At 42.3% G+C, this 23,324-nt stretch overlaps 1 protein-coding gene across 4 annotated transcripts in view; it reads left to right on the top strand.

Moving 5' to 3' along the window:
• The window catches only part of DOCK4 (dedicator of cytokinesis 4), a 343,934-nt gene that overhangs the window by 132,467 nt on the left and 188,143 nt on the right, over nt 1–23,324 (top strand). For 2 of the 4 annotated variants that reach the window (XM_084810752.1, XM_084810753.1), the window contains exons 3-8: nt 5,751–5,791; nt 7,762–7,817; nt 9,623–9,719; nt 11,829–11,977; nt 16,399–16,483; nt 18,394–18,545. In XM_084810752.1, the coding sequence (XP_084666878.1) occupies nt 5,751–5,791; nt 7,762–7,817; nt 9,623–9,719; nt 11,829–11,977; nt 16,399–16,483; nt 18,394–18,545 (580 nt within the window). Of the gene's footprint in view, nt 1–5,750; nt 5,792–7,761; nt 7,818–9,622; nt 9,720–11,252; nt 11,344–11,828; nt 11,978–16,398; nt 16,484–18,393; nt 18,546–23,324 lie in introns of those variants that run through there. The other 2 variants (XM_084810754.1, XM_084810755.1) reach the window with 2 other exon arrangements.

Genomic DNA, 23,324 nt, shown 5'->3' with positions numbered 1-23,324 from the left:
AATGTATCCAATCCAAAGTATCTCATATTAAGCTAGTCTCTTCAGATGTTGTGGAGAAAGTTACCATTGTCACCAAGGAAAGGGTTTTTTTCATACCTAGTAGGCATTTCCAATTCCTATCATGCAATCAAAATCCATACAGTGACCCAGTTCACATGTCACAGCTAATTCCTGGGTTGTGTACCCCAGGCATTGGTGGGGCCATATGGGATCTTGTCGCTTCTGCTTTCAATCAACTGCATTCCAGATGTCAGGGTTGCTCGTGAGTGCAGCGATTGGCAGAGTAATTCAGAGTCTGAAGAGAAACCCCAAAACGTGGGGGAGGAAATTTCCCAGGTCTGGACAGAGATTGCGAGTTTTCCTCAAGCTTCAAAGGCACAGCTGAATGGAGAGGGTCCCTCTTCTCCCATCTCTGTGAGAGATAGCAAACAGGGAGAGGGGGTTGGCAGAACTTAGGCGATCTGCCCAATTGGCCCGGAGGGAACAGCTGTGCTTAGAGTCCTCACAAGATAGAGGCAGACGATAGGCAATTTTTTTACATTTTCTCATTGACTTGCTTTGGAAAACAGAAAGCGCCGTAACTTTTTTAGTTTGTATGATAAATACATGAAATTTGGAGACCTGGCAGCCCCTGTGGAGCGGACCGAGCCTGCCAAAGTTCAGACAGTTAGGTCCAGTGGCTTTTGTGCTAGCCACAGGTAAGATTTGCTTTTTTCGAGAAAATCTGTCAAAGTAAAGAGCTATAATTTTTTTGTACTTCCACGTAAGTTCATGGAATTTGGGGACCTGGAAGCCCCTATGGAACTGACAGAACCTGCCAAATTTCAGATAGTTAGGACCAATGGCTTTCGTGCTAGCCATGCATAAAGTTTCCTTTTCTCAAAGACTGAAACAAAAAGTAAAAAAGCCACACAGGGAGTTAGAGATCCTAATCAGAAGGTGTTTAAGGTGACCATTAGGAGGTCACTATCCCTAATCTCTAGTGTAGAGTTTTTTTGAGGTGCAAAAAACCTCTGTCCCACTGCTTTTCTGCTTCTACATGCCCACTGTTGGGAGCTTTCTTGCAATGAGATTTTGAAGAGAGAGAAGGAAGGGAAGACTTTAGACAAACAGATAAGAGGGTTGTTTTTTTCTCCTTCTCACTCAAGTCTTTCTCAGGCGGGTTCACATGGTTGCACAGAAACAAATCTGGGGCTGTTTTGTTTGTCAGTTGCCATTTTCCAGCAATAGGAAGGGCTGTAGCTCAGCGGTAGAGCACATGCTTGGCATGCAGAAGGTCCCGGGTTCAATCCCCAGCATCTCCAGGCAGGGCTAGGAAAGAATCCTGCCTGAAACCCTGGAGAGCCGCTGCTGCCAGTCAGTGTCAACAATTCTGGGCTAGATGGACCCAGGGTCTGACTCAGTATAAGGCAGCTTCCTATGTTCCTATGAACAGAAAGCTTTACTAAAAATAGGAGTTTGGGGTTTGTTTTTTAAGTGGATGGGAGATAAATACTGCTCATTTATACAAGCCTATGTATGCCTAATCAGAGGCCCCATTATGTTTAGTGAGGCTTATCCTCAGGAAAGTGTGCACAGGATTCCAGCACAAGTTACTTTTGCAGGGAGGTTTGCACCCTGATGTTATGCATGTTTACTTAGAAATAAGTCTTCAGCTGTGAGCATGGTACTGCAGGCTTAATACAGTGCCTACCCAATTCCATCTAATGAATTGACTACCCTTTCAGCTCAGTCCTATGCATGTTTTGTCATGTGTGAGTGTTTTGCATGAACTCTAGCTTCAGTGATGAGGGAAAGGCACTTAGTACATGCTCAGAGTTTTTCCATAACTTAACCCTAGTTTTGAAAACAGACTAATTGGCTGAATCCTGGTTAAGTCTTGGCACAAATGGGGAGTAGGATACCATGAGAGCTTGTACATAACAAGGAGGAGGTAGAGTAGAGTTGCACAAGACAAAACATCTCTTTTTATGAAGAGTTGCTGGAGGATGGTAGGATAAGGAGGGATGGTAGCATGGGGGGAAAAGAATTGGTAGGGGGAGAATGTAAGTGCTCAGTGGTGAAAGAAAAGCATTCTGCATATGCTCAGACGCACTCTCTATTTATGAACATAAGAAGAGCCATGCTGCATCAGACCAAGGTCTATCTAGTCCAGCATTCTGTTCACACAGTGGCCAACCAGATGCCCATGGGAAACTCACAAGCGGGACATGAGTGCAACAACACCTTCCAACCCATGTTCCCCTGCTGCTAACATTGGTGAAATGTAAATAAATTCTAGTAATTCTAAATTTGCATCCATGTATATCTTTCAGGAACTTTGCAGGTTTCTTGCCGGGGGGACACCAGTAATGACCTGTGCATTTTCATACAAACTTACCTAAAAACTATTGGGGAAAGAATGGAAGGGAAAGCAAATCACTCCCTCCCCCAAATTGGAGAACTCCCCTTCCACATGAACTGCTGCACCTATCCTTCTGAAACTTTGCTGGTTTCGTACTTAGGGACAACTGTAGGCTGTCTGTAATTTTCAGAACAATGGTCCACAAGGAACATAGGGAGATAAGTATGTCCTCTTTTGGAGACCTCAAAATGTCAAGGCCACCCTTGCACAAAACCCCTTGTGGCTATCATTCTGAAATTTGGCAGACATGATAGCCTCTGATGGGGTAATGAATCCTGAAATTTTTATCCAATTCTTCCAAGTAATAAAAATGTTATTGGCAGGACTGCAGCTTGAGTTCGATAGGCATATGGTCAAGGAACACTTAATTACTTTGAATGAGTTCAAATCTCCAGGGCCAGATGAACTGCACCCTAGAGTAATAAAGGAACTGGCAGAAGAACTTTCAGAACCACTCTCTATTATCTTTGAGAAATCATGGAGGACGAGTGAAGTGCCAAATGACTGGAGGAGGGCTAACGTCCCTATCTTCAAAAAGGGTGAAAGGGAGGAACCTGGGAACCACAGACCAGTCAGTCTGACATCAATCCCTGGGAAAATTCTGGAGCAGATGATAAAGCAACCCATCTGTAAGCACCTTGAAAACAGTGCTGTGATTACAAGCCAACACGGATTTGTCAAGAACAAATTCTGCCATATGAATCTGATCTCATTTTTTGATCAAGTAACCTCCCTTGTGGACTGTGGGAATGCTGTGGACATCATATACCTCAACTTCAGCAAAGCTTTCGACAAGGTACCCCATGATATCCTGATGAGCAAACTAGCTCAAAGTGGGCTAGATGAAACAACGATCTGGTGGATCCACAGCTGGCTACAGAATCGGACTCAAAGAGTGCTTATCAATGAGATCTTCTCAAACTGGGAAGAGGTAACAAGCGGGGTACCGCAGGGCTCAGTCCTGGGCCCAGTGCTCTTCAACATTTTTATTAATGACTTGGAGGAGGAGGTGCAGGGAATGCTGATCAAATTTGTAGATGACACCAAATTGGGCAGGATAGCTAATACCCTGGAAGACAGAAACAAAATTCAAAGTGATCTGGATAGACTGGAGCGCTGGGCAGAAAACAACAGAATGACATTTAATAGGGATAAATGCCAAGTTCTGCACATAGGAAAAAGAAACCAAATGCACAGTTACAAGGTGGGGGATACATGGCTCAACAACACTACAAGCGAGAATGATCTTGGAATTGTTGTAGAACACAAGCTGAAGATTAGCCAACAATGTGATGTGGCTGCAAAAAAAGGCAAATGCTATTTTGGGCTGCATTCATAGAAGCATCGCTTCCAAATCCCGGGAAGTACTAGTTCCCCTCTACTGCGCACTGGTTAGGCGTCATCTGGAGTACTGTGTCCAGTTCTGAGTACCGCACTTTAAGAAGGATACAGACAAGCTGGAGAGGGCTCAAAGGAGGGCAACCAAGTTGTTCAGGGGACGGGAAACAAAGCCCTGTGAAGAGAGCCTGAAAGAACTGGGCATGTTTAGCCTTGAGAAGAGAAGACTGAGGGGAGATATGATAGCGCTCTTCAAGTTCTTGAAAGGTTGTCACAGACAGGAAGGCCGGGATCTTTTCTTGATCATCCCAGAATGCAGGACACGGAATAATGGGGTCAAGTTACAGGAAGCCAGTTTCTGGCTGAACTTCAGGAAAAACTTCCTGAGTGTTTATTTTATTTATTAAATTTTATTTATTTATTAAATTTATTAATCGCCCATCTGACTGGTCACCCAGCCACTCTGGGCGATGTACAACCCCCATAAAACAATTTAAAACAATAAAATTTTACCATAATTTTTTTTTTTTAAATACCCTAACCCACCCCAAATGCCTGCCTGAACAACCACGTTTTTAATGCACGACGGAAGCTCATTAAAGAGGGGGCATGACGGAGTTCCCTAGGGAGGGAGTTCCACAGAGTGGGGGCCGCCACAGAGAAGGCCCTCTCCCTCGTCCCCACCAGTCTAGCTGTCCTGGCTGATGGGACAGAGAGAAGGCCATCTGAGGCTGATCTTGTTAAGCGGCCTGTCTGGTGTTGCTGGAGGCGCTCCTTAAGATAGGCTGGGCCGGAACCATATAGGGTTTTAAAGGTCGAAACCAACACCTTGAATTTGGCCCGGAAAACAACTGGTAACCAGTGCAACTCCTTCAGCACTGGAGTGATGTGATCTCGCCGGCGGCTGCCTTTAATCAGGCGAGCCGCCGTGTTCTGTACCAGCTGCAGCTTCCGAACCGTCTTCAAGGGTAACCCCACGTAGAGCGCATTACAGTAGTCTAAACGAGAGGAGACCAGGGCATGTACTACCGATGGGAGCAGATGGTCGGGAAGGAAGGGGCGCAGCCGCCGTATCAGATGGAGTTGATACAGCGCTGTCCGGCTCACAGCTGACACCTGAGCCTCCATGGACAGCTGGGAGTCCAAAATGACCCCCAGGCTGCGGACCTGGTCTTTCAAGGGTAGCCGTACCCATTCAACACCAGGTCAACATCCCCCAGCCTCCTCTTGTCTCCCACCAAAAGTACCTCGGTCTTGTCAGGGTTCAGCTTCAGCCTATTCCTTCCCATCCAGCCACTCACCGTCTCCAGACATTTGGACAGGGATTCTACGGCCAACCTTGGTGAAGATTTGAATGAGAGGTAGAGCTGCGTGTCATCCGCATATTGATGACACGCAGTCATCAATATCTATCGTGTTAGGAACCAATGACCTAGGAAGTTAGAGGGCTCTCCCACACTGACTAGGAACGGGGAGATCCAGGTTCAAATGTGCACTGGGTGACCAGTCACCAGCTCTCTGTAAAGTGTACACCAGTTACACCAGTTACTGTAAAGTGTAACCCACTTTACAGGGTTCCTGTGTGGATAAAATGGGTGGGGGAGCATGTATGTATGTATGCATGTATGCCACCTCAAGTTCCTGGGAGGAAAAATGGGATACAAATCTGCATTAATTAATTAATTTCAGGTGCTCATTTTTATGCCAGTGCTGAAAGTGCATCTATGTGTGTGCTATTGGTCACTGTCCCCATGCTTTTTAAATGGGCATTAGTGTGTGCCATGTGAAAATATTTAGTGGGGGTGGGGGAAAGGCTTCAATCCTGAAAAGGCTTCTTCATGCTTAAGTACCATTTGAAGGGTGTTGGACTCACCTGTACATAACTGATGGTGCAATATAATCCTACAAATCTACTGAGAGTTTCTGTTGTTTGTAGAAGATATATGAGAGAAGTTTAACTTGAAAGATAAATGTGACTTAATGTGCATATATTATTATTTTTCTACAGGCTGGTACAGAGGATTTGCCTTAAAAAACCCAAATCTCAAGGTAAAACTGATTCTGTTTCTAAATTTAAAATGCACATAAAGGCATGTTGAAATATTTCTATAAAATGTAAATGTATATAGTTTGTATTTTGTGTGACAGCTCAACAAACTATTTGGCATAACCACATTACAGTAATGTTTAAATGTGAAAAAAGAGCTGTAGCCCATGCTAGGCTGTTGGTGGTTACAATAGGAAAACACTAAAGAGACTTGGGGTGAGAAACAATGTATGTGGAGGGTCAAGTCCTCTCTCGCATGCAGTAGCTAATGGGGAGGGGTGGAAATGTAGAAAATTAGGTATGTAGGAAGCTGCCTTATACTGGGGCTGTTCATACAACGTGCTAACCCACACTCAGAGTGTGAGTTGTTGTTGAGCCGTGGGTTGTTTGTTGAACTGTGGGTTAGCGTGTTGTCTGAACGCAGGACATTTACCACAGGGTGGCTTGTTAATCATGCAGTGTGGCTTGTTAATCACCCTGAACAACCCAACAACAAACCATTGGTGGCTTGTTCAAGAAAAATAAGCCATACTACATAGTTAACAAGCCACCCTGAAGAAAATGTCCTGGGTTCAGACAACACACCAACCCACAGTTCAACAACAACCCACACTCAACCACCGAGTGTGGGTTAGCGTGTTGTGTGAACCCAGTCAGTGACTGGATTTGCACAACACACTAACTCACACTCAAGGATTGAGTATGGTTTGAGTGTGGGTTGTCACTGAACTGTGGGTCTGCGTGTTGTAGGAACCCAGCTATCAAGCCATGAATTGTTAACCACAAATAACCCATGAAGAGAACCCATGGTTTGTTGTTGGGTTGTGCACTGCGGGTTGTTCATGGTTAACAAACCATGGTTTGTTAGTGCAGTTGGGTTCAGGCAACATGACAATCCACGTTTCAGCAATAATCCACACCCAATCCATACTCAACCCTTGAGTGTGGGTTATTATGTTGTCTGAACGCAGTCACTGACTGGAAGCAGCTCTCCAGGGTTTCAGGTAGGAATTTCGCCAGCCCTACCAGGAGATGCTGGAGATCAAACCTGAAACCTTCTGCATGCAAAGTGCGTGCTTTTCCACTGAGCTATAGCCCCTCTCCAGGGGCTTATTCAGCAGCTGTAGTTCCAGCCATAGTGGTTCCAGTTGCAGTGTGTGAGTGGCTTGGGGGAGAGGACTCTGGTACTACGTATTGTAGACGTTATCTCTCTCTGTAGCCAAGGGAAAGTTGGGTGGAATATGATTAGTACTGGGACTTTGGAGGAGTTGGATGGGAAGATGCAGCTTAGTGCAAAAACTAGCTGTAAGATGCTTGGAGAAGCAGGTGATAAAAGACTGGGAGAAGCTTTCCAGAGAATAAAAGAGCCAAGGATGATCCTGGCTTCCCTCCTGCCATATGAACAGCAGTGGAGATGCAGATGAAGCCCTGGTTTAACAAGCTGACTTGGGTGGACAGGGGAAGGAGGAAGAGTAGGAATGTGAGGTAGAGTGCAAGGGAGAAGAAAGGGCAGGTTTGTCCCTCACCGCCTTGGACTTCCTAACTCACATACTTTCTGAAGTAGCAGTAGGAGATAATGGTGGTAGAAGCCAAAGGATAGAGTTCTGGAGGTAGCTGAAAGTTCTTAACTGCTGTTCTAGCTTTGTAACCGGGATTATCAGTTTGGTTGAGACCTCATTCACTCTCCACTGGGAACCAAATGGGCAGGAACCAAAGAGAAATTTAATCACCTCCAAAACCACTGATTATCCAAACATTCTGAATGTCCCCTTGGACCATTTGAATACAGGAAGTTCCACTGCAGTTGCTATTCAGTAATGTTTCCTCCCTCAGTCATAAATATTGCATTTGCATTTTTATATATTCACACATGTGTGTGTACACCCTGCCCCCTATGAATTATTCATATGTGCCCATTTTCTCTCTGCTCTTGATGGTTTGCCACATTTATTTAACTCCTTTTCTCTTTCAGGGTATCTTCCCATCCAACTATATTCACTTGAAAAATGCATGCGTTAAGAACAAAGGGTAGGTGGTGATTCTGAGTTCCTAGATTTTAGGAAAAGATAAGCAGCTGTGGGAAAAGTGCAAGCTGTTGTAGTAAGCGTGTTGGAGTTGGACACATCTATTGAAACAAAGGCCCATTGAACCTTAAATGCCTTATGCAGATGGCTCAGAAACTGGAACTGCCCTATGGGTTTTCATATTCCATCCCATTCTCTTCTTCTCACTTTTGAAGCTAACCGTGGTGCAGCATCACATTTTCACAGTTAGAAAAGGGTTTGTAAACTGTGGGTTGACTTAACCATGGTTAGCGAAAACAGCAGGGTAAATGTAATGGTGTGCCATGGTTAGCTCCAAATGAAAGGCAGAGGGCAGGACAGTTTCACATATGGAGGGGAAGGAGTATGAAAGCCCTTGGGGTACTTTCAGGCTCCTAATAGGGTGGCCACTTAAGAACTACACAAAAATGAGGAATTGCATTATCAAAAAACAGGACAAAATAGGACAATGATTTCCATAAAATTTTCATATACTAATTGATATGTATAAATTCAAATTTCGGAATAATTCTTATAATTTAAATAGAAATACAGTACATCTCACCATAGTGCAGAAGACTGTGATCAGGTGACCTGTGTGCCTGCCTGATCAGTCTGGTCTACAGGTACTAACTGCTGATGGGCAAGAGTTCCTATGATTCTTTATCTTTAAACTGGAATTGGAGAAGACAGCCTTCAAACAGAGAATGCCTTCAAACAGAGGATGGGCCTCTGTCAGCCCTTCAAATAGAGAGCTATGTTCTATAAAAGAGGGCATGTGGCGACCCTAGTTCCTAACCATGATTACAGCTTATGTCTATGCTGGGCCTATGATCAACTGTTCCTGGTGGTTCCACATGGGCCCACAGACCCACTGAAGTCCACCAGGAAAAGAGCCTTCAGTGTGGTGGCCCCCTTCCTATGGAATTCCCTGCCTTTGGAGATCAGGCAGGCACCAACACTGTGTTGCTTTCGGCGCCTCCTGAAAACTTGGTTATTTCAGGAAGCCTTCCTTGAGTGACCGGCCACCATTTATTACATTTGGTTTTATCACAACCCTGTTTCTTTTAAAAAATACTTTTTTTAACATGACATTTTTATTCTTTACCCTGTCTGCTGTTCACCACTCTGAGATCTTTGGATGTGGAGCAGTATAGAAATACTGTAAATAAACTAACTAACTAACATTTGTTAGCTGTCCTAGGATTCTTTTTTTTCCCTTACACCTGGCTTAATGCAGCTACATTTTTGGAATGAAAATATTATTGGTGATTAACATGATTTACTCATGGCCCTAAAACACCAAATGGCCTACAACTGGCCAACCCTGAAACAGTTGTGTTGACTAAGGGTGTTTTCAGACGTAGAGTTTCTAGGAGTGCAATCAAAAGGCATAGTGCAGCTGTTCAGTCTGTGCTTCCCTAATGAATTTTTTTTCTGGTATAAGAAAAAAGACAGAAGAAGTGGTGGGAAAACACAGCAGGACTACAAATTGAAGATATTGTAATCTGGATCTGCCATAAAATTGCGTGAACGAGGCAGTGTGATTGTACAATAAAAGACTCATCTGATAGTACCCTAAGTTGACCCTAGTAAATTGCATGATGATGTTAGAGTACATCCCTTTGTCTTTGTTGAGGATTCCAAAGGCTAGAGAATAGCAAATTGAAGGAAATTCCATATAGGTTCAGTAATCCCAGTCACTTTGAATGTTTTTTTTTTTAAATGCTTAATGAAAGTAATGTTAGTTAGGATGTTTGTTTGACAACATATTCCTTCTGGTTTTAATAGGCAGTTTGAAATGGTTGTTCCAACAGAAGATTCTGTTATCACAGAGATGACATCAACCTTAAGAGACTGGGGGACAATGTGGAAACAACTTTATGTGGTAAATGTATCATATTGCTATTCTGAGACCCAGAGTTTAGGAATAATTCATTGTTCTTTCCAAAATAATAAAGCAAAGTAGTTTTCAGTAATGTTGGTGCAATGTCACAAATTATGCTTGCTTACAATCAACAGACAGGCATGGGTCAACTCACAGGAGGATACGATCTATATATAGCAATGTAGTAAGGCTCAGGTTCTTCATAAAGCAGTAAAGGACCAGGGCAGCATGCAGCATCTTTGCTGGTCCCAGGCACTCCATGCTCCCCACCTGGATTCGGTCCTGAAAGACCAAGGAAAAGTGTGAATGCATGGAGGGTACATTATAAGCAAGCACAGTTTGTGGCATTTCACAACATCGTTACATTGCACAACATCATTACATCATTAATTTCCTGGCTTTGTGGAGTTTGAGCCAACATGAGATTGCCTTAACTCTGGTCTTAAACCAGCAGGTTTTTTAAAAATATTGAACACACACACACACACACGCGTGTGTGTGTGTGACTGTTAAAAAGTTAAAATTGCAGTCAGCTGGATTCATTTTAGGAATGAAGACAATGGGAAGGTTGTTTAGCAAAAACTTTAGACCTTTTTTTAAATGGCTCGTATCTTTGGACTTTGATTTGAGATAAAGAAGATATTTTAAATAGAAAAGGCCCGTTTTGATGCACAAAGGTAGCAGAAGGACTGGCCTTGAATTCTTCAAAGTAAAAATCACACACTAAAATGGTACTTGCGGGAAAGCTCATCCAACAGATGTTAAAGTCAAAATCAAATGTACTACATAATGGAGTTGATTTCTTTAAAACATTGATCGCAGTCCATGTGTGGATGACCCTAGGTTTCAGTTCTTGGGCCATAACTTTTTACTGTAGGAGTGGGCAACTTGTAGGCCAAAACTTCTGGATGGCCACAACTCCTATGACAATAGTCTACACTGGCTAGGAATGATGGGAGTTGTAGGCCCAAACAACTGGAGAGTCACAAGTGGTGCACCCCTGCTTTATTGGAACCACTTGCCACCCTGAATGGCTATGGACCTTTTCCGAAATTATTTGATTCCTGGTAACAGCTTATATGCAGCAGAGAATGCAGTCAGGCCTCTAGATCATACATGCCCACCATTGTACTTGTGACAAAGTCACATGTAACTCCAACACATGGGTGCATAAAATGTAAATCACCCAATTTTGTTATTCTAACGTCTACCATAAAGGATGGAAGGAATGTAGAAATTGGGCAAATGGCATGTACATCCATGTGTGTGCAAGTTTGGGTCGCATGTATTTCTGTGCATAGTGGCAGACATATATGACTACAAAGCTTGTCTCCACATGCCATTGGCTGCATACGGGCAGGACTTGTTGGAGTGGAGAGTACATATGAAGCAATCCTAGGATCTGATTTAGCTGGCACAATTATGAGATATCCCTACCTCTCCTATACCCTGATCTATATTCCTTACTGTGCCACCAGCTGTTATCCCAGGAGTAATATTGGCTTTCACTGAATTGTTTCTAGGCCAAGATAATATTCTTACACAGTACTGATAGTACAGACTGCCTTGCCCTTGCATGAAAATAGAGGTGGGGACAATCAGACCTATTACCAAAGTGGACTAGGTATGTTTTTAAAATTGGGATACTTTAATTTGAATACGCCCATACCAGCAAAAAATGGTCTTCACTTTTCCATATTGACTGGGTTCACACAACCTGGTAACTCACACTCAAGGTTGAAGATCAGTTGAGTGTGGGTTGTCCTTGAACCGTGGGTTGTTACTGAAGTGCAGCTGGGTTGTTGTGTGAACCCGGCTGCACTAACAAACCATCAGTTAACCATGAACAACACACGTTTCACAATCCAACAATAAACCATGGGTTCTCTCCATGGGTTTGTGGTTAACAAACCATGGTTTGTTCACACAACAACCCACGGTTTAGCGGCAACCCACATTCAACCCATACTCAGCTTTAAGTGTGGGTTGCCGTGTTGTGTGAACTCAGCCATTGTATAGATTTTAATTTCTGCAGCCACTGTAGCAACTGCCATCTATACCAAGCATCATGCCTTTGGCAGTCTAATAATTTGGTTATGTATTTGACAGAGGAATGAAGGGGATCTCTTTCACCGACTATGGCATATAATGAATGAAATCCTAGACCTGAGACGACAGGTACTTGTGGGCCATCTCACCCATGACAGGATGAAGGACGTTAAACGGCACATCACTGCTCGCTTGGACTGGGGCAATGAGTGAGTAAGAGATGACTGATAAATGAACTTTCATTTTTTCATTTATTGATATTACCTTGTTATGATAAGGCAATTAAAAGAAGCTAATTTCTCTGAGTGGTGGGTTACTTTGAGAAGGTTGCAACATGAAACAGCAGGCAGCTTTTACATAGGAAGGTTTAGGAGACCATGATTGATGTCCTTGGAATGTTTATGTTGTTCTGTCTGCCTTTTGAAAATAAATGGGCAGTATCCAGAAAGCCTGTTGTTTAAGTGTGAGGTACTTCCTCACATACAAATGGGAGTCTCTCATCCCCTCCTTGCAGCTGCAGCTCCCTTTCCTCCAGCCCATGCTATCCTGCAGACCTTCAGGAGTGGATTTTCTTATACTGTGAAAAGCTGCAGTGGAAAGGAAAAAGCAGGAAAGCCCCGTTATGTGAGCAGAACTCCATTCATGGTTCTTTGGATCCCAGCCATTGTCTGCAGTTTCAGTTTCCGTCATACTTCACCCAGTGGTCTAGGAATCTCAGTGCAGTGGTGTGATCTCCTACTACTGGGGAGTGCATGAATATTCCAGCCATGTAGGTGGGGTCATCACATAGGTCCTTCCCATCATACTGATACCCTGCCAGGAGATTATGAATGACATTCACATTCTACTCTGCCCGCGTGGCCTAAATATTTACATCCATTGCTCAGCAGCAAGGGATAGCACCAAGTAGAAGAGGCTTCAGTGCCTCTAGGTGAGAGTGTAAAAGCATGGTGTCTCAAAGAATATTGTATATTTCTGTTGGCAATTTTATTTACCAAAATCAGCCTCATTAGTTCTTCACCCTGACTCTGATGGTGTCTGTTGAGGTTCTTGAACCATGATTCCGTTGTATTTTTTATCAGTTTTTATCCAGTCAGTGTCAAAACATATTTAATATGGGGTGGGGTGCGGGAGGACTACAAGCAGAAAGCGTCCAGAAACCCATGCCTTTTGGTTTGATCTGGCTTGAGAACACTGTGTTAAATTAACATGCCATGTTACAATTCCTGTAGCAAACAAGCATGTCTTTCCGCGTTTATGCTTGCTAAACCCATGCCATATCAAAACCTTTCACATTGCTGTTACTAAATGCATAATGCTATCACTCGTTTTGGAAAATGAAAAATTCATAGAGCACACTGTTGATGTGGTCCAAATGTTGCCAGCTACAGCTCCCGCTGATCTTGACAGTATCTTGCAGAGTTTGAAAAGCCAACCAGTTCATCTGTATTCTAGACATGCTGCATGTAAGGGGTGGGGGTGGGGTGGGGTGGGGAAAAAACCACAGTGGGCTTATCTTGTTCATTACTACTTGGGGGAATGGCCCCACAGGCTTAGAAGCACATTGGTGCTTGCATCCTGATTCAGGGCTACATTCCTACAGTAAGCTGATAGGATGTACAGCCTTTCTGACTCGTTCTTCAAAAGGTGCCAGCTGCTGGGACCTTGTTTTCTGCTGTCCTGGCCAATGAATGGGGCAGATGCTAGAAAATGAATCAGATCTAGAGGGCACATTTCTACTCTGAAAAATTGCAGTATGGAAAAGGGAAGCCAGTCTCCTGCATCTACCCAGTTGTATAATACATCCTTTATGTTCCTGCCATTTACATGTGGCTTCATCACCCTAGTGAGTATCAGGAACTTCCATTAAAACCAGTTGAGAGCTTTGGCTCCCAGCAACTCTGAAAGCAATTCAGCTCACTCATTCTTAATTCTCCAGTTGTGTATTGGTTTCCAGCACACACACAAAAAGATCCTGACTAAACCAATGGATCTTATGTCATGTCTTAAGCTCTTCTGCACTATTTTTGGCCTGAATTTTCAGACTGTGTTGTAAATTTTTGCAATGGAGGGATTAAACTGTGGGGCCCCACAAGGAGGGATTGTGTATTGGGAGGGACCAATATTTGTTGACTTGTTCATAAATAATCTGGAATTAAGAGTGATCAGTGAGGTGGCCAAGTTTGCTCATGACACAAATTATTAGGGTAGTTAAAAGAAAATGGGATTGTGAAGAGCTCCCAAAGGATCTTCCCAAACTGGTAGAATGGGGATCGAAATGGCAAATACGGTTCAATGTAACCAAGTGTAAAGCAATGCACATTGGGACAAAAATCCCAACTTTATGTATATGCAGATGGAATCTGAGCTAGCAGGTACTCACTGTCCAAGAAAGAGATCTTGGACTTGTAGTGAAAATGTCAACCCAGTGTTTGACTGGTGTGACAAAGGCAAATTTCATGTTAGGTATAATTAGGAAAGGAATCAAAAATAAAACTGCCAATAGCATACTGCCCTTATACAAATCTAATGTGCTTGGAATGCTGTGTACTGTTTTGGTCACTCCACCTAGAAAAGAAAAAAGGCAACTAAAATGATCAAGGGGCTGGAGCAACTCCCCAATGAGGAAAGGTTACACTATCCGGGATTGTTTAGCTTAGAAAAAAAGTGAGTAAGAGGAGACATGATAGAAGTGTACCACTTATGCATGATATGGGAAAAGTGGATAGGGAGACATTTTTCTCCCTGTCTCATAATACTAGAACCCAGGGTCATCCCATCCCAATGAAGGTGATTGGTAGGAGATCCAGGAGAGGTAATAGGAAATACTTCTTCACACAGCGCATAGTTAAAACTATGGAACTATCTACTACAGGATATAGTGATGCTCACCAATTTGGATGGCTTTAAAAGAGGATTGGATAAATTCATGGATGATAAGTCTAAATGGCTACTAATACTGATGGCTATATGCTACCTCCAGTATCAGAGGGAGTATGACTCTGTATACCAGTTGCTGGCGAACATGACTGAGAGGGCGCTATTGCACTCTTGCCCTGCTTGTCGGTTTTACACAGATAGCTGGCTGGCCACTGTGTGAACAGAATGCTGGACTAGATGGATCCTTGATCTGATCAAGCATGACTGTTCTTATGTTTTTAACTATGTGGATTATTTTGCTGTGAACATGTTACTTTTGTCTAAGTACTTAACACATAGGAATCAGTCCTTTACTTCAATACACATTATAGCAGTCTTTTCCACCCTCCAGATTTTTTGGACTATAACTCCCAGGATTTCTGACTATTGGCTATGCTGGCTGGGGCTGATGGCAGCTGACGTCCCAAATATCAGGAGATTGGGAAAGGCTTGATAGACAGTGGATAGTGAGTGATTATGAAATATGGAAGATGATAGAGTGTGGTGGTCTTATTTCACAGGATTAAGTATGTTTTAGAGTGGTGCACTGGATGGAGTTGAATTTAGGTAGTAAACAGTGTATGGGACAGGGAATTTTTAGGGATACTCCTTTCTGAAAGCAGATAGTGTTTTTGCACATATTTGGCATCTTCTATTTTCTGCATAAGTGGTTTGCCCACAACTTATTTGTTTAGAAGCAAGGTGTCAGGCTGCTGTAGGAATTTCTGAGAGAGTTTTAATCTACTAAATCAAAGAAGGTGCTTGTACAGTTTACAAATCAAAGATACTTAAGGGTTTCTGCTGCTTTGTAAGGTTATAAACAGGTGTGCTATTCATATTTATGCCATCTGCTAATCTATGATGTTTATTCAGGTATTTGTTACTTGCAGAATGAAGGCTAGATCAAAACCCTATGCAGACGCAGCCACTTTTTGACTGGCCTTCCTTAGACACTCCACCCCCCAAGTCATCCCATTTAGAAATGTGTGTAGTGCAGCATGAAGGGCTTCAGCTGATAAACTGGAACTGATGCCTCCCTGAACATGGGTAAACTATGGGGCATTATAGATCCAAGCCTTGAGACCAATAGCAAGATCAGAAAAGGATAGATAGAAAAGAAATGGTCACAGCCAATATACTAGGAAGTGCATACAGCTGATAAACTGTTGAATTTGAATCCCACACAAAAACTTAACAGGTACTTCCAAATGTTATTTTTACTGTTTTTCTTTTGTCCTTACCATCTTTTCCTTCTCCAGATTTTTTCCATCAGTTTTTATGACACTTAATCATCATAATTAGTACTTAACCTCTAGTTGTTTTGCAGTGGTTAAATACTAATGATTTTCTAATCTAGTGACTGTACTAGATCAGAAAATAATTGTGTACTCTTTGTTGTAAAAATTACAACAAAATAACGTATGTGAAGTGCATTGAATTATGAAAATTATATAATTTCATACTTGTTATATAAATGGTAGTAATAATAATTGTTTCTAATAATATTGTGTCCTTGTGCTGGTCTGTATTTTGCGATATGTGGAGCAAAGCATGTATTACATACTTTTCTGGTTACACTCAATGATCCTGGAGCATTCTAGCCAATAAAGATAACGATGGATTATCTGGGCTTCTAAGTGTGCTTTTTAAAGATTCTGTCCAAGCTCCTTAGTATGTTTTTCACTAACCAGGTATTCCATATTCATTGCAGGCAACTGGGACTAGACTTGGTTCCACGAAAGGAATATGCTATGGTGGATTCAGAGGAAATCAGTATTACAGAGCTGTATAGATTGGTAGGTAAATAACTCTTTCCCATTTTAGCCTAGTTCTCTCAGTTAATGGAATTTTCCACAGTAGCTTATAGCACACAGGGGGCTGCTGCAGACATAACATGGCCGTTAACTACAGTTAAGTGATAAGGATTGGACCATGGGACTATACACTCGCTCCTCTCTCGCACAGAGATTTTCCTGGCATCTCTTTACCCTGGTTAGGCATTCTGCCTGACCACCCTTTACTATAATTAAGACAAAGCCCAGTGGTGCTCAAACTTGGTTCTGAAATGCTGCATAAGGAAGGAAATAAAACATTTGGCATGTGCAGAAATTTCCCAGTGTTTGTGCCAAAAAATCCTGTTTGTGGTGAGAGAGAAGCCTCTGTGTGGAAGGACTTCTTGTGAGATCCTTGGAGCTACTGGATTGCAGCCAACCAAGAGTGAGTGTGTGTGTGTATGTGTGTGTGTGTGTATTGTCTAAATCCCTGCATTTCTGCTGTTCATTGTGCAAAAGCCTGACAATGTCAGATCAAAATGAATTGCTCTGGTGTGATTGTGAGGTCTGTACCATGAGGAGAAATGCTCTGTCTTGAGCAGAGCTTTAAAGCAAAATTTGTTATGGGTTCAAGAGGAGCAAAAAATAAAAATGAGAAACCTCCTTGCCCAGGGAACCCACCTACTTCGTTCACCAAATTACTATTATTTAATTAGTCATTGTTAGAGATCGTGATGCCTCCTAAAATTCAGGGGTCCAGTGCCAACCAGTGGGGAAGGCCTTCAGTATGTTCTACCAGAGGAGGTTTTGGGGTTGTTGTTTTTAACTGCCACCAACACAGGGGAGGCAGCTTAGTTTTTGTTTTAAAATTATGTTTACATTAAGGCATCAGCATTTGCAAGAACAGAAGTCTTGGAAATAGCCGTTATGAACAGCTAAATCGTTGATGTTTGTAAAAACCTTTGAAAACTGCTACCTCATGTATTGGCAAGTTATGTTGTTATTTTCAAAGTTATTTATCTAGTTATTAATAAAATATGGATTACATGGAATGAAAATAAGTGAAGAGGATGGATTATTTGTAACATGGTACCAAAGTTATTTCGATTGTGCAGGGAGATCCAGAATGCCTGCCAGAGGAATATGTTTGTTTGTTTTTTTAAATATCAGCCAGTAATGCAGGGTGGTGGAGAATCAAAATAGAACCAAGTGGTATCTTGTGCCAGAGTTGAGGGTCAGTGTCCATGGGTTGGTGAGTTGTTATAAATACAAACGCACACTGCCAATGGGCAGTAGCTCTTCCCTTGTGAAACATCTTGTGGGGCATAGGTACAAAAAAGAGACCTCAGAAAGTGTCACTGTGAAGCAGTGGTTAGAGTGCTGGACTGAGACTGAATGGATCCAGGTGCAAATTTTCACTCAGCCTTGAAAGCCTACTGGTTTACCTTGGAACAGCCACAGCGTTCTTGTGAGGAAGGTGTGGGATAAAATTTAAGTACATAAATAAAATAAATAAATGAGCAGTGAGAAAACTGAGCCTTACTGTTACTAGAAACAGTGAGTGGCTCCCAAGCCTAGCCAAAATTTGTGGATCCCTTCCCAGTATTACCTCACAAGGACAAAAACAAAATGAATATCATGGATCTTCTAAAGTTAAAAATAAGGGGCAGTATCCAATGTTAGCACTACATAGAGTAGACCCATTGAAATAAATGGGACTTAAGTTAGTTGTGACTTAGATCGCATTCATTTCAGTGGGTCTACTCTATGTGAGACTAACATTGGATACTACCAAGGTTTAGTGAACAAAAATAATTTGATATGGAGCAAAAAAATGAGACTTTATTTCTATATTACTCCATAATACGTTTCCATTTTGTACAATAAAAATAATTGTAACCTGACTGCACATTTATGTTGCTGGCAATACTTAGATGGAACACCGTCATCGCAAGAAAGACACACCGGTCCCAGCAAGCAGCCATCATCTCTTTGTTCAGATGAAAAGTCTGATGTGTTCCAATCTGGGAGAAGAACTGGAAGTAATCTTCTCACTTTTTGATAGTAAAGAGAATCGACCAATCAGGTAGTGCTGCCATTTTCTTGGAAGAATGCAAAAATGTTGTTGCTTCACCCATTCTTGCTTTTACTTGGGTCAACAAAATCATTTTGCCTTTTCGACTTGAACACTTGGGTCTAACAAAGCCCATCGACATAATCCCAAATTTATATATTTTATTGTTGGATGCCTTTTTGAATCTGGGTCTGGATCACTTGGTGTGTGGATATAGATGGCTACTTACTTTCTGAACTGGAGAGCACCCAAGAATATCAAGTGATGGAAACATATGGTTAGCACAATAGCGTTTACCTCAGTGCAGTTTATTTTCTCCCCCCCCTTAGCACTCTTGAAAGCTATTGTGTTTAGATTTCTGTGTATGCCACTGTCCTCTGAAAATCTGTGCAGAGCATATGAAAATGCTCAATGCTGAAAACAAGTTTGGATCTAGAAGTTAGAAAAAGTGTTGATGTTGTGATGAAGTCTTTACTTGCTCAGAGTTGTCTAATACAGAAAACAGAAGTGGATCATAACTCTGAAGTTGCCACAGAATTGAGAACCAGAGGTGCCATTGGGTTTCTTCACATACTATGTCTCTATCATTGAAGAAAACATTTCAGAACTTCTGAGTGCAATACTGTACAAACCTACCTGGGTGTAAGTCCTACTGAGGTCCATGGGACATTCTTCTGAGTAGACATGTACAGAATTGCACTGTCAATGACGTAATTAATGCTGCAAGGCTGGGAAGAATGGGCAGCGAAGGGAGTGAAACTATTCCTCTCTCCACCTGCAGTAGAGATAGAGTTGAACAGGGATATATCCCAAATGTGGAGAAATCTACCAACCCCTATAGTGAGGCAGATGGACATGTATTCTGATGTAAATTCTGACTGATGGTCAGTGAAAGTGATAAGCTCTAAGACTGGGTACTGGCTTTTTTGTGGGGAAGGAAATAAGTGCCCCCCCCATAACCTTTTGGCTGCAGGTTGTGCTACCATTGCAAGCAAGCCAACACATACATTGCAGCTAAAGGTAACTGGAACAATGTAACTTTCTCTCCAGCTCACACTACGGTTTCCACAGAGGAAGCTGTGTGTAAAGCGGTTTTGCAGCTGTCACATCACTGAGCATGGCACACAATCCCCCATCCTGTGTTTTCACAGATCTTGGCGTTTTTAGTTACTTTCTTGGGAGAATGCTTCTCCACTGCATGAGAAGTCACCTAGTTGTTGTTTTTAAAAAGAATCTCGAGCAATGCCATAATTTTCAAAATAAATTTTAAAAAATATGTATTCTTTTTTATTTGAACTATTCACTCCCCCACAGCAATTGAGCACACCACTCTCCCTGTTGAAATTCTTTCCCTTCAGGCCCAGCAAGATTAGCCTTCTTGCAGCAGGGGGTGTCCTCCTCTTCTGTAGCATTTGAACAATTGTTAAACCAAAGCGGCACTTCTGTGAATGCAACGGCAGAGCTAAGAGCCACCGCCACTTTCCTAAAAATCCCAAACCATTTGTAATCAGGTCAATGTTGCAATCTCAAGCATACTTACCTCTGGTGCTGCTGCACCAAATATTTTCAGTTTTTGAGTTGGAAGTTGCCATTTCACTACCTCTCCAAAATGCTTCGATGATTTACCTTTTCCCAACTGTGTTCAGTACCATGGTTACCCACCCCTGACTACTGTTGGTTTGGCATCCCCTGGTTACCACTGCTTCTCCTTCCTGGATCAGTCACACAGGTGATTCCAACCAATGAAGGAATTGCATAGAGAACAAGATTTCTTTATAATGTTACACAGTTAGATTTAGTTGCATCACGTTGCTGAGGGCAAATGATAGTGATAGCAATATTTACAGTTTAATCACAGGAGTGATGTCGGCCAATCAGATTTGGCTGCACGTCACTGAAGGCAAGTGAAATCAGGTTAAAATCAAAGCAAGTCTCTAAAGCTGAGGTCTCCAACATGGTGTCTGTGGGCACCAGTGTTCCCATGGACACCTCTCTTTTGGAGAGCTCTCTGTGGCTCCTGATTTTTATTTTTTTAAAGATTTTTTAAATTTGAAAATTGCTTTAACTGGGAAGCTGGCACACTGCAAAGCAAAGTGCTGCCCACCAGTGCCATCTTTTTTTGGGTTCAAAAGAGTGGTTTTATGTTTTTGAGCTCAGCCCCCACCTGTGCCTTGTGCTTAAGTTCTTGGGCAAGTTGCTTTTCTCTTACTCTCTCCAGTGTCAGGGTGCCTTCTCAAAAATGAGTGTTTTGTGATCAGCCTTGCCCACCATGGTAGCCACATTGTGAATGAGCAAGCCCTCCATGGCAGCCATTTCATGAGAACACCCACAGCACTCCCTCAAAATTTCAAATGTGCCAACTGAGCCAAAAAGGTTGGGGACCGCTGCTGTAAAGTATAAATCAGGGGTGGACAACATGTTGCCCTCAAGATGTTTTGGCCTACAACTCCCATAATCCCTCATAATTGGCTATGCTGGCTAGGGCTGATGGGAGTTGTAGGCCAAAACATCTTGAGGGCCTCAAGTTGCCCACCCCTGCTATAAATGAACAAAAGAACATTTCTTGTAGAGTGTTGAGAAATCGTTGCAGAAGAGAGGAGATTTTCAGTAATTTCCATGAATAGCTGTGAATAGTTTCCACACAGACTGACTTACCTGGAACTCCCACTAATAAACTTCTAAAACACATTAGCTTGTATCAAAGCTTAGTCATACTTAGAGAAGACCTACTGAAATACGTGAGACTTCAGTTAGTTTCATATAAGTCCCGTTGGTTTCAATCAGTCTGCTCTAAGTATGACTGAGTCTGGATCCAACCCATGGTTAGGACTGACCTGTATTTAGGGTGCAGTCCTATTGGTTGTGCACCCAATTGGTTGGGCTTCAGGTTCAGAGCCCTCTGCCTATCCTATGACCTGCCGGCAAGAGTCAAACAGGGTGAGAGGAAGACAGAGATTTTGCCTCCGTTCATCCCTTTAAAATACTAAAAGCAGCTAGATGGGCCTCTGAGCCCATCTAGCTTACTTAACTTTTGGTGGGTGGGAAGGGGACTGGAGAGGCCAAAGGATGCTGCAAATCCTGGCATTGTCTCTCCCCACCTACCAGCACATCCCCTTTTCTTCCTCTCCCACTTCTCTTACGAAGTCACCGAGAAGCTTTCCATGGCAGCTAGGAAGGGGGAAGGAAGACCCATAGCTCTGTCTATGGGTGCAGAGGAGGAGATGTATAGCATCCTATGCCACCCCAAATGCTGTTTAGGAGGCATAGGATTGCTCTTTTAGGGTGTAATCCTATGCATGTTTAGACAGAAAAAAGTCCTACAACTCTCAGCATTCCCCACCCAGCATGGCTGGCTGGGGAATGCTGGGAGTTGTAGGACTTTTTCTGTCTAAACATGCATAGAATTGTTAACCGTCCCAAATTAGTACTTTGCCAGACCCATTACTTAAACCACTCTTTGACACAAAAGTGTCACCAGGGGTTGATATTTATTTTCTGGGTGATATTTACTTATTTTGTGGGTGATATTTACTTATTTTGTGGGTGAGGTGCTTTGCCATGCTGCTAGCTGCTTGGTATGACAAATGCTGCTTTGTTTTGTTAAACTTAAGTTTACATTAATTTTTTTTTAAAAACTGTGATATCACAATTCTTGAAAATAGAAGCTGTGAGTAGGTAAATAACTAAATTGACTGTTCTCCAAGCCACTGTTAAAACAACAACCAACCACCTTTGAAAACTTCCATGTCATTATTTCTAAGCGATGCTTTTCTTTTCAAAGGTGAAAAGATACTATTAACTATGCCTTACACATAATGAAAACAAGAGAAGAGACTAGATTATTTGTAGCATGGCGCAGAAGTTATTTCCATAGTGGAGGGTAATCTATAATGCTTGCCAAGCTTTGCTTCCCCTGCATTAAAAACCATTAGTGGAGTTTTAAGCTGCATTACAACCACTACCTGCTGAGATACTTTTCCCCCAGATTTGTTTATAATGGATATGTGCTTGTGTGATTTTTGGGAAGGAAGACAGATTCTTTGAGTTGTAAATAAATAATTCACCAGCTGTCTGAAGACGGAATCCCCATTATTAACATATTAAACTAAGCCTCGTCTCTTATCCATTGTTGCACTCAAAATGACTCAGTGCTTAGGACCACATGGTCTATAAAATAGAACAAAAACCACAGGCGCCCTGCCCTAATCCCTTCTTTGTCAAAGCAACGAAGTAAGCTTGTTCGACTTTCTTGTTAACAGCAAACTTTACCGCTGCCTCTTGTTCACTGCTTGTTCCCATTGTAAGACAATATATCTTATGTTTTTTAAACTGCCAGCTTTGTGTACCTTAATTTAAAGACATTAGCAAGAAGTTTAAAAAAAAAAAAAAAAAACTTTAGTTGTAGTATATTTGTATGAACAAGAGCTAGAATCCAGACATCCATGGCTGCTCCCAGTTGGATTTGAACAGCAGGCTTCCATAGAGGATGCCCGCTTTGAATCGCCAAAACAGGGAACATCATCACCAAAATAGGAGACAAAAGAGGACACATTTTTGCATAAAATGTGCATATACTAATTTATATGTACAGGTACAAATTTAGAGATAATTATTACAATTTAGATAGAAAGACAGTGCATTTCACCATATTGTGGAAGACTGTTTTCAGGTGACCTGTGTGCCTTGCTCAGTCTGTTGCTCTTGTGCTGTTGATAGGCAACTGCAAGGCCCACCTCTTCCTTCTGATGGTTCTTTATCTTTAGCTGGACTTAGACTGGACAGCCCTTCAGA

This window comes from Heloderma suspectum, chromosome 7 (assembly GCF_057233095.1).
Source record: "Heloderma suspectum isolate Gila_16-S chromosome 7, 16-S_ref, whole genome shotgun sequence".
NCBI classification, from domain to species: Eukaryota; Metazoa; Chordata; class Lepidosauria; order Squamata; family Helodermatidae; genus Heloderma; species Heloderma suspectum.
The sequence above is the reverse complement of the archived record's forward strand: the minus strand, read 5'-3'. Positions and strand labels throughout refer to the sequence as shown.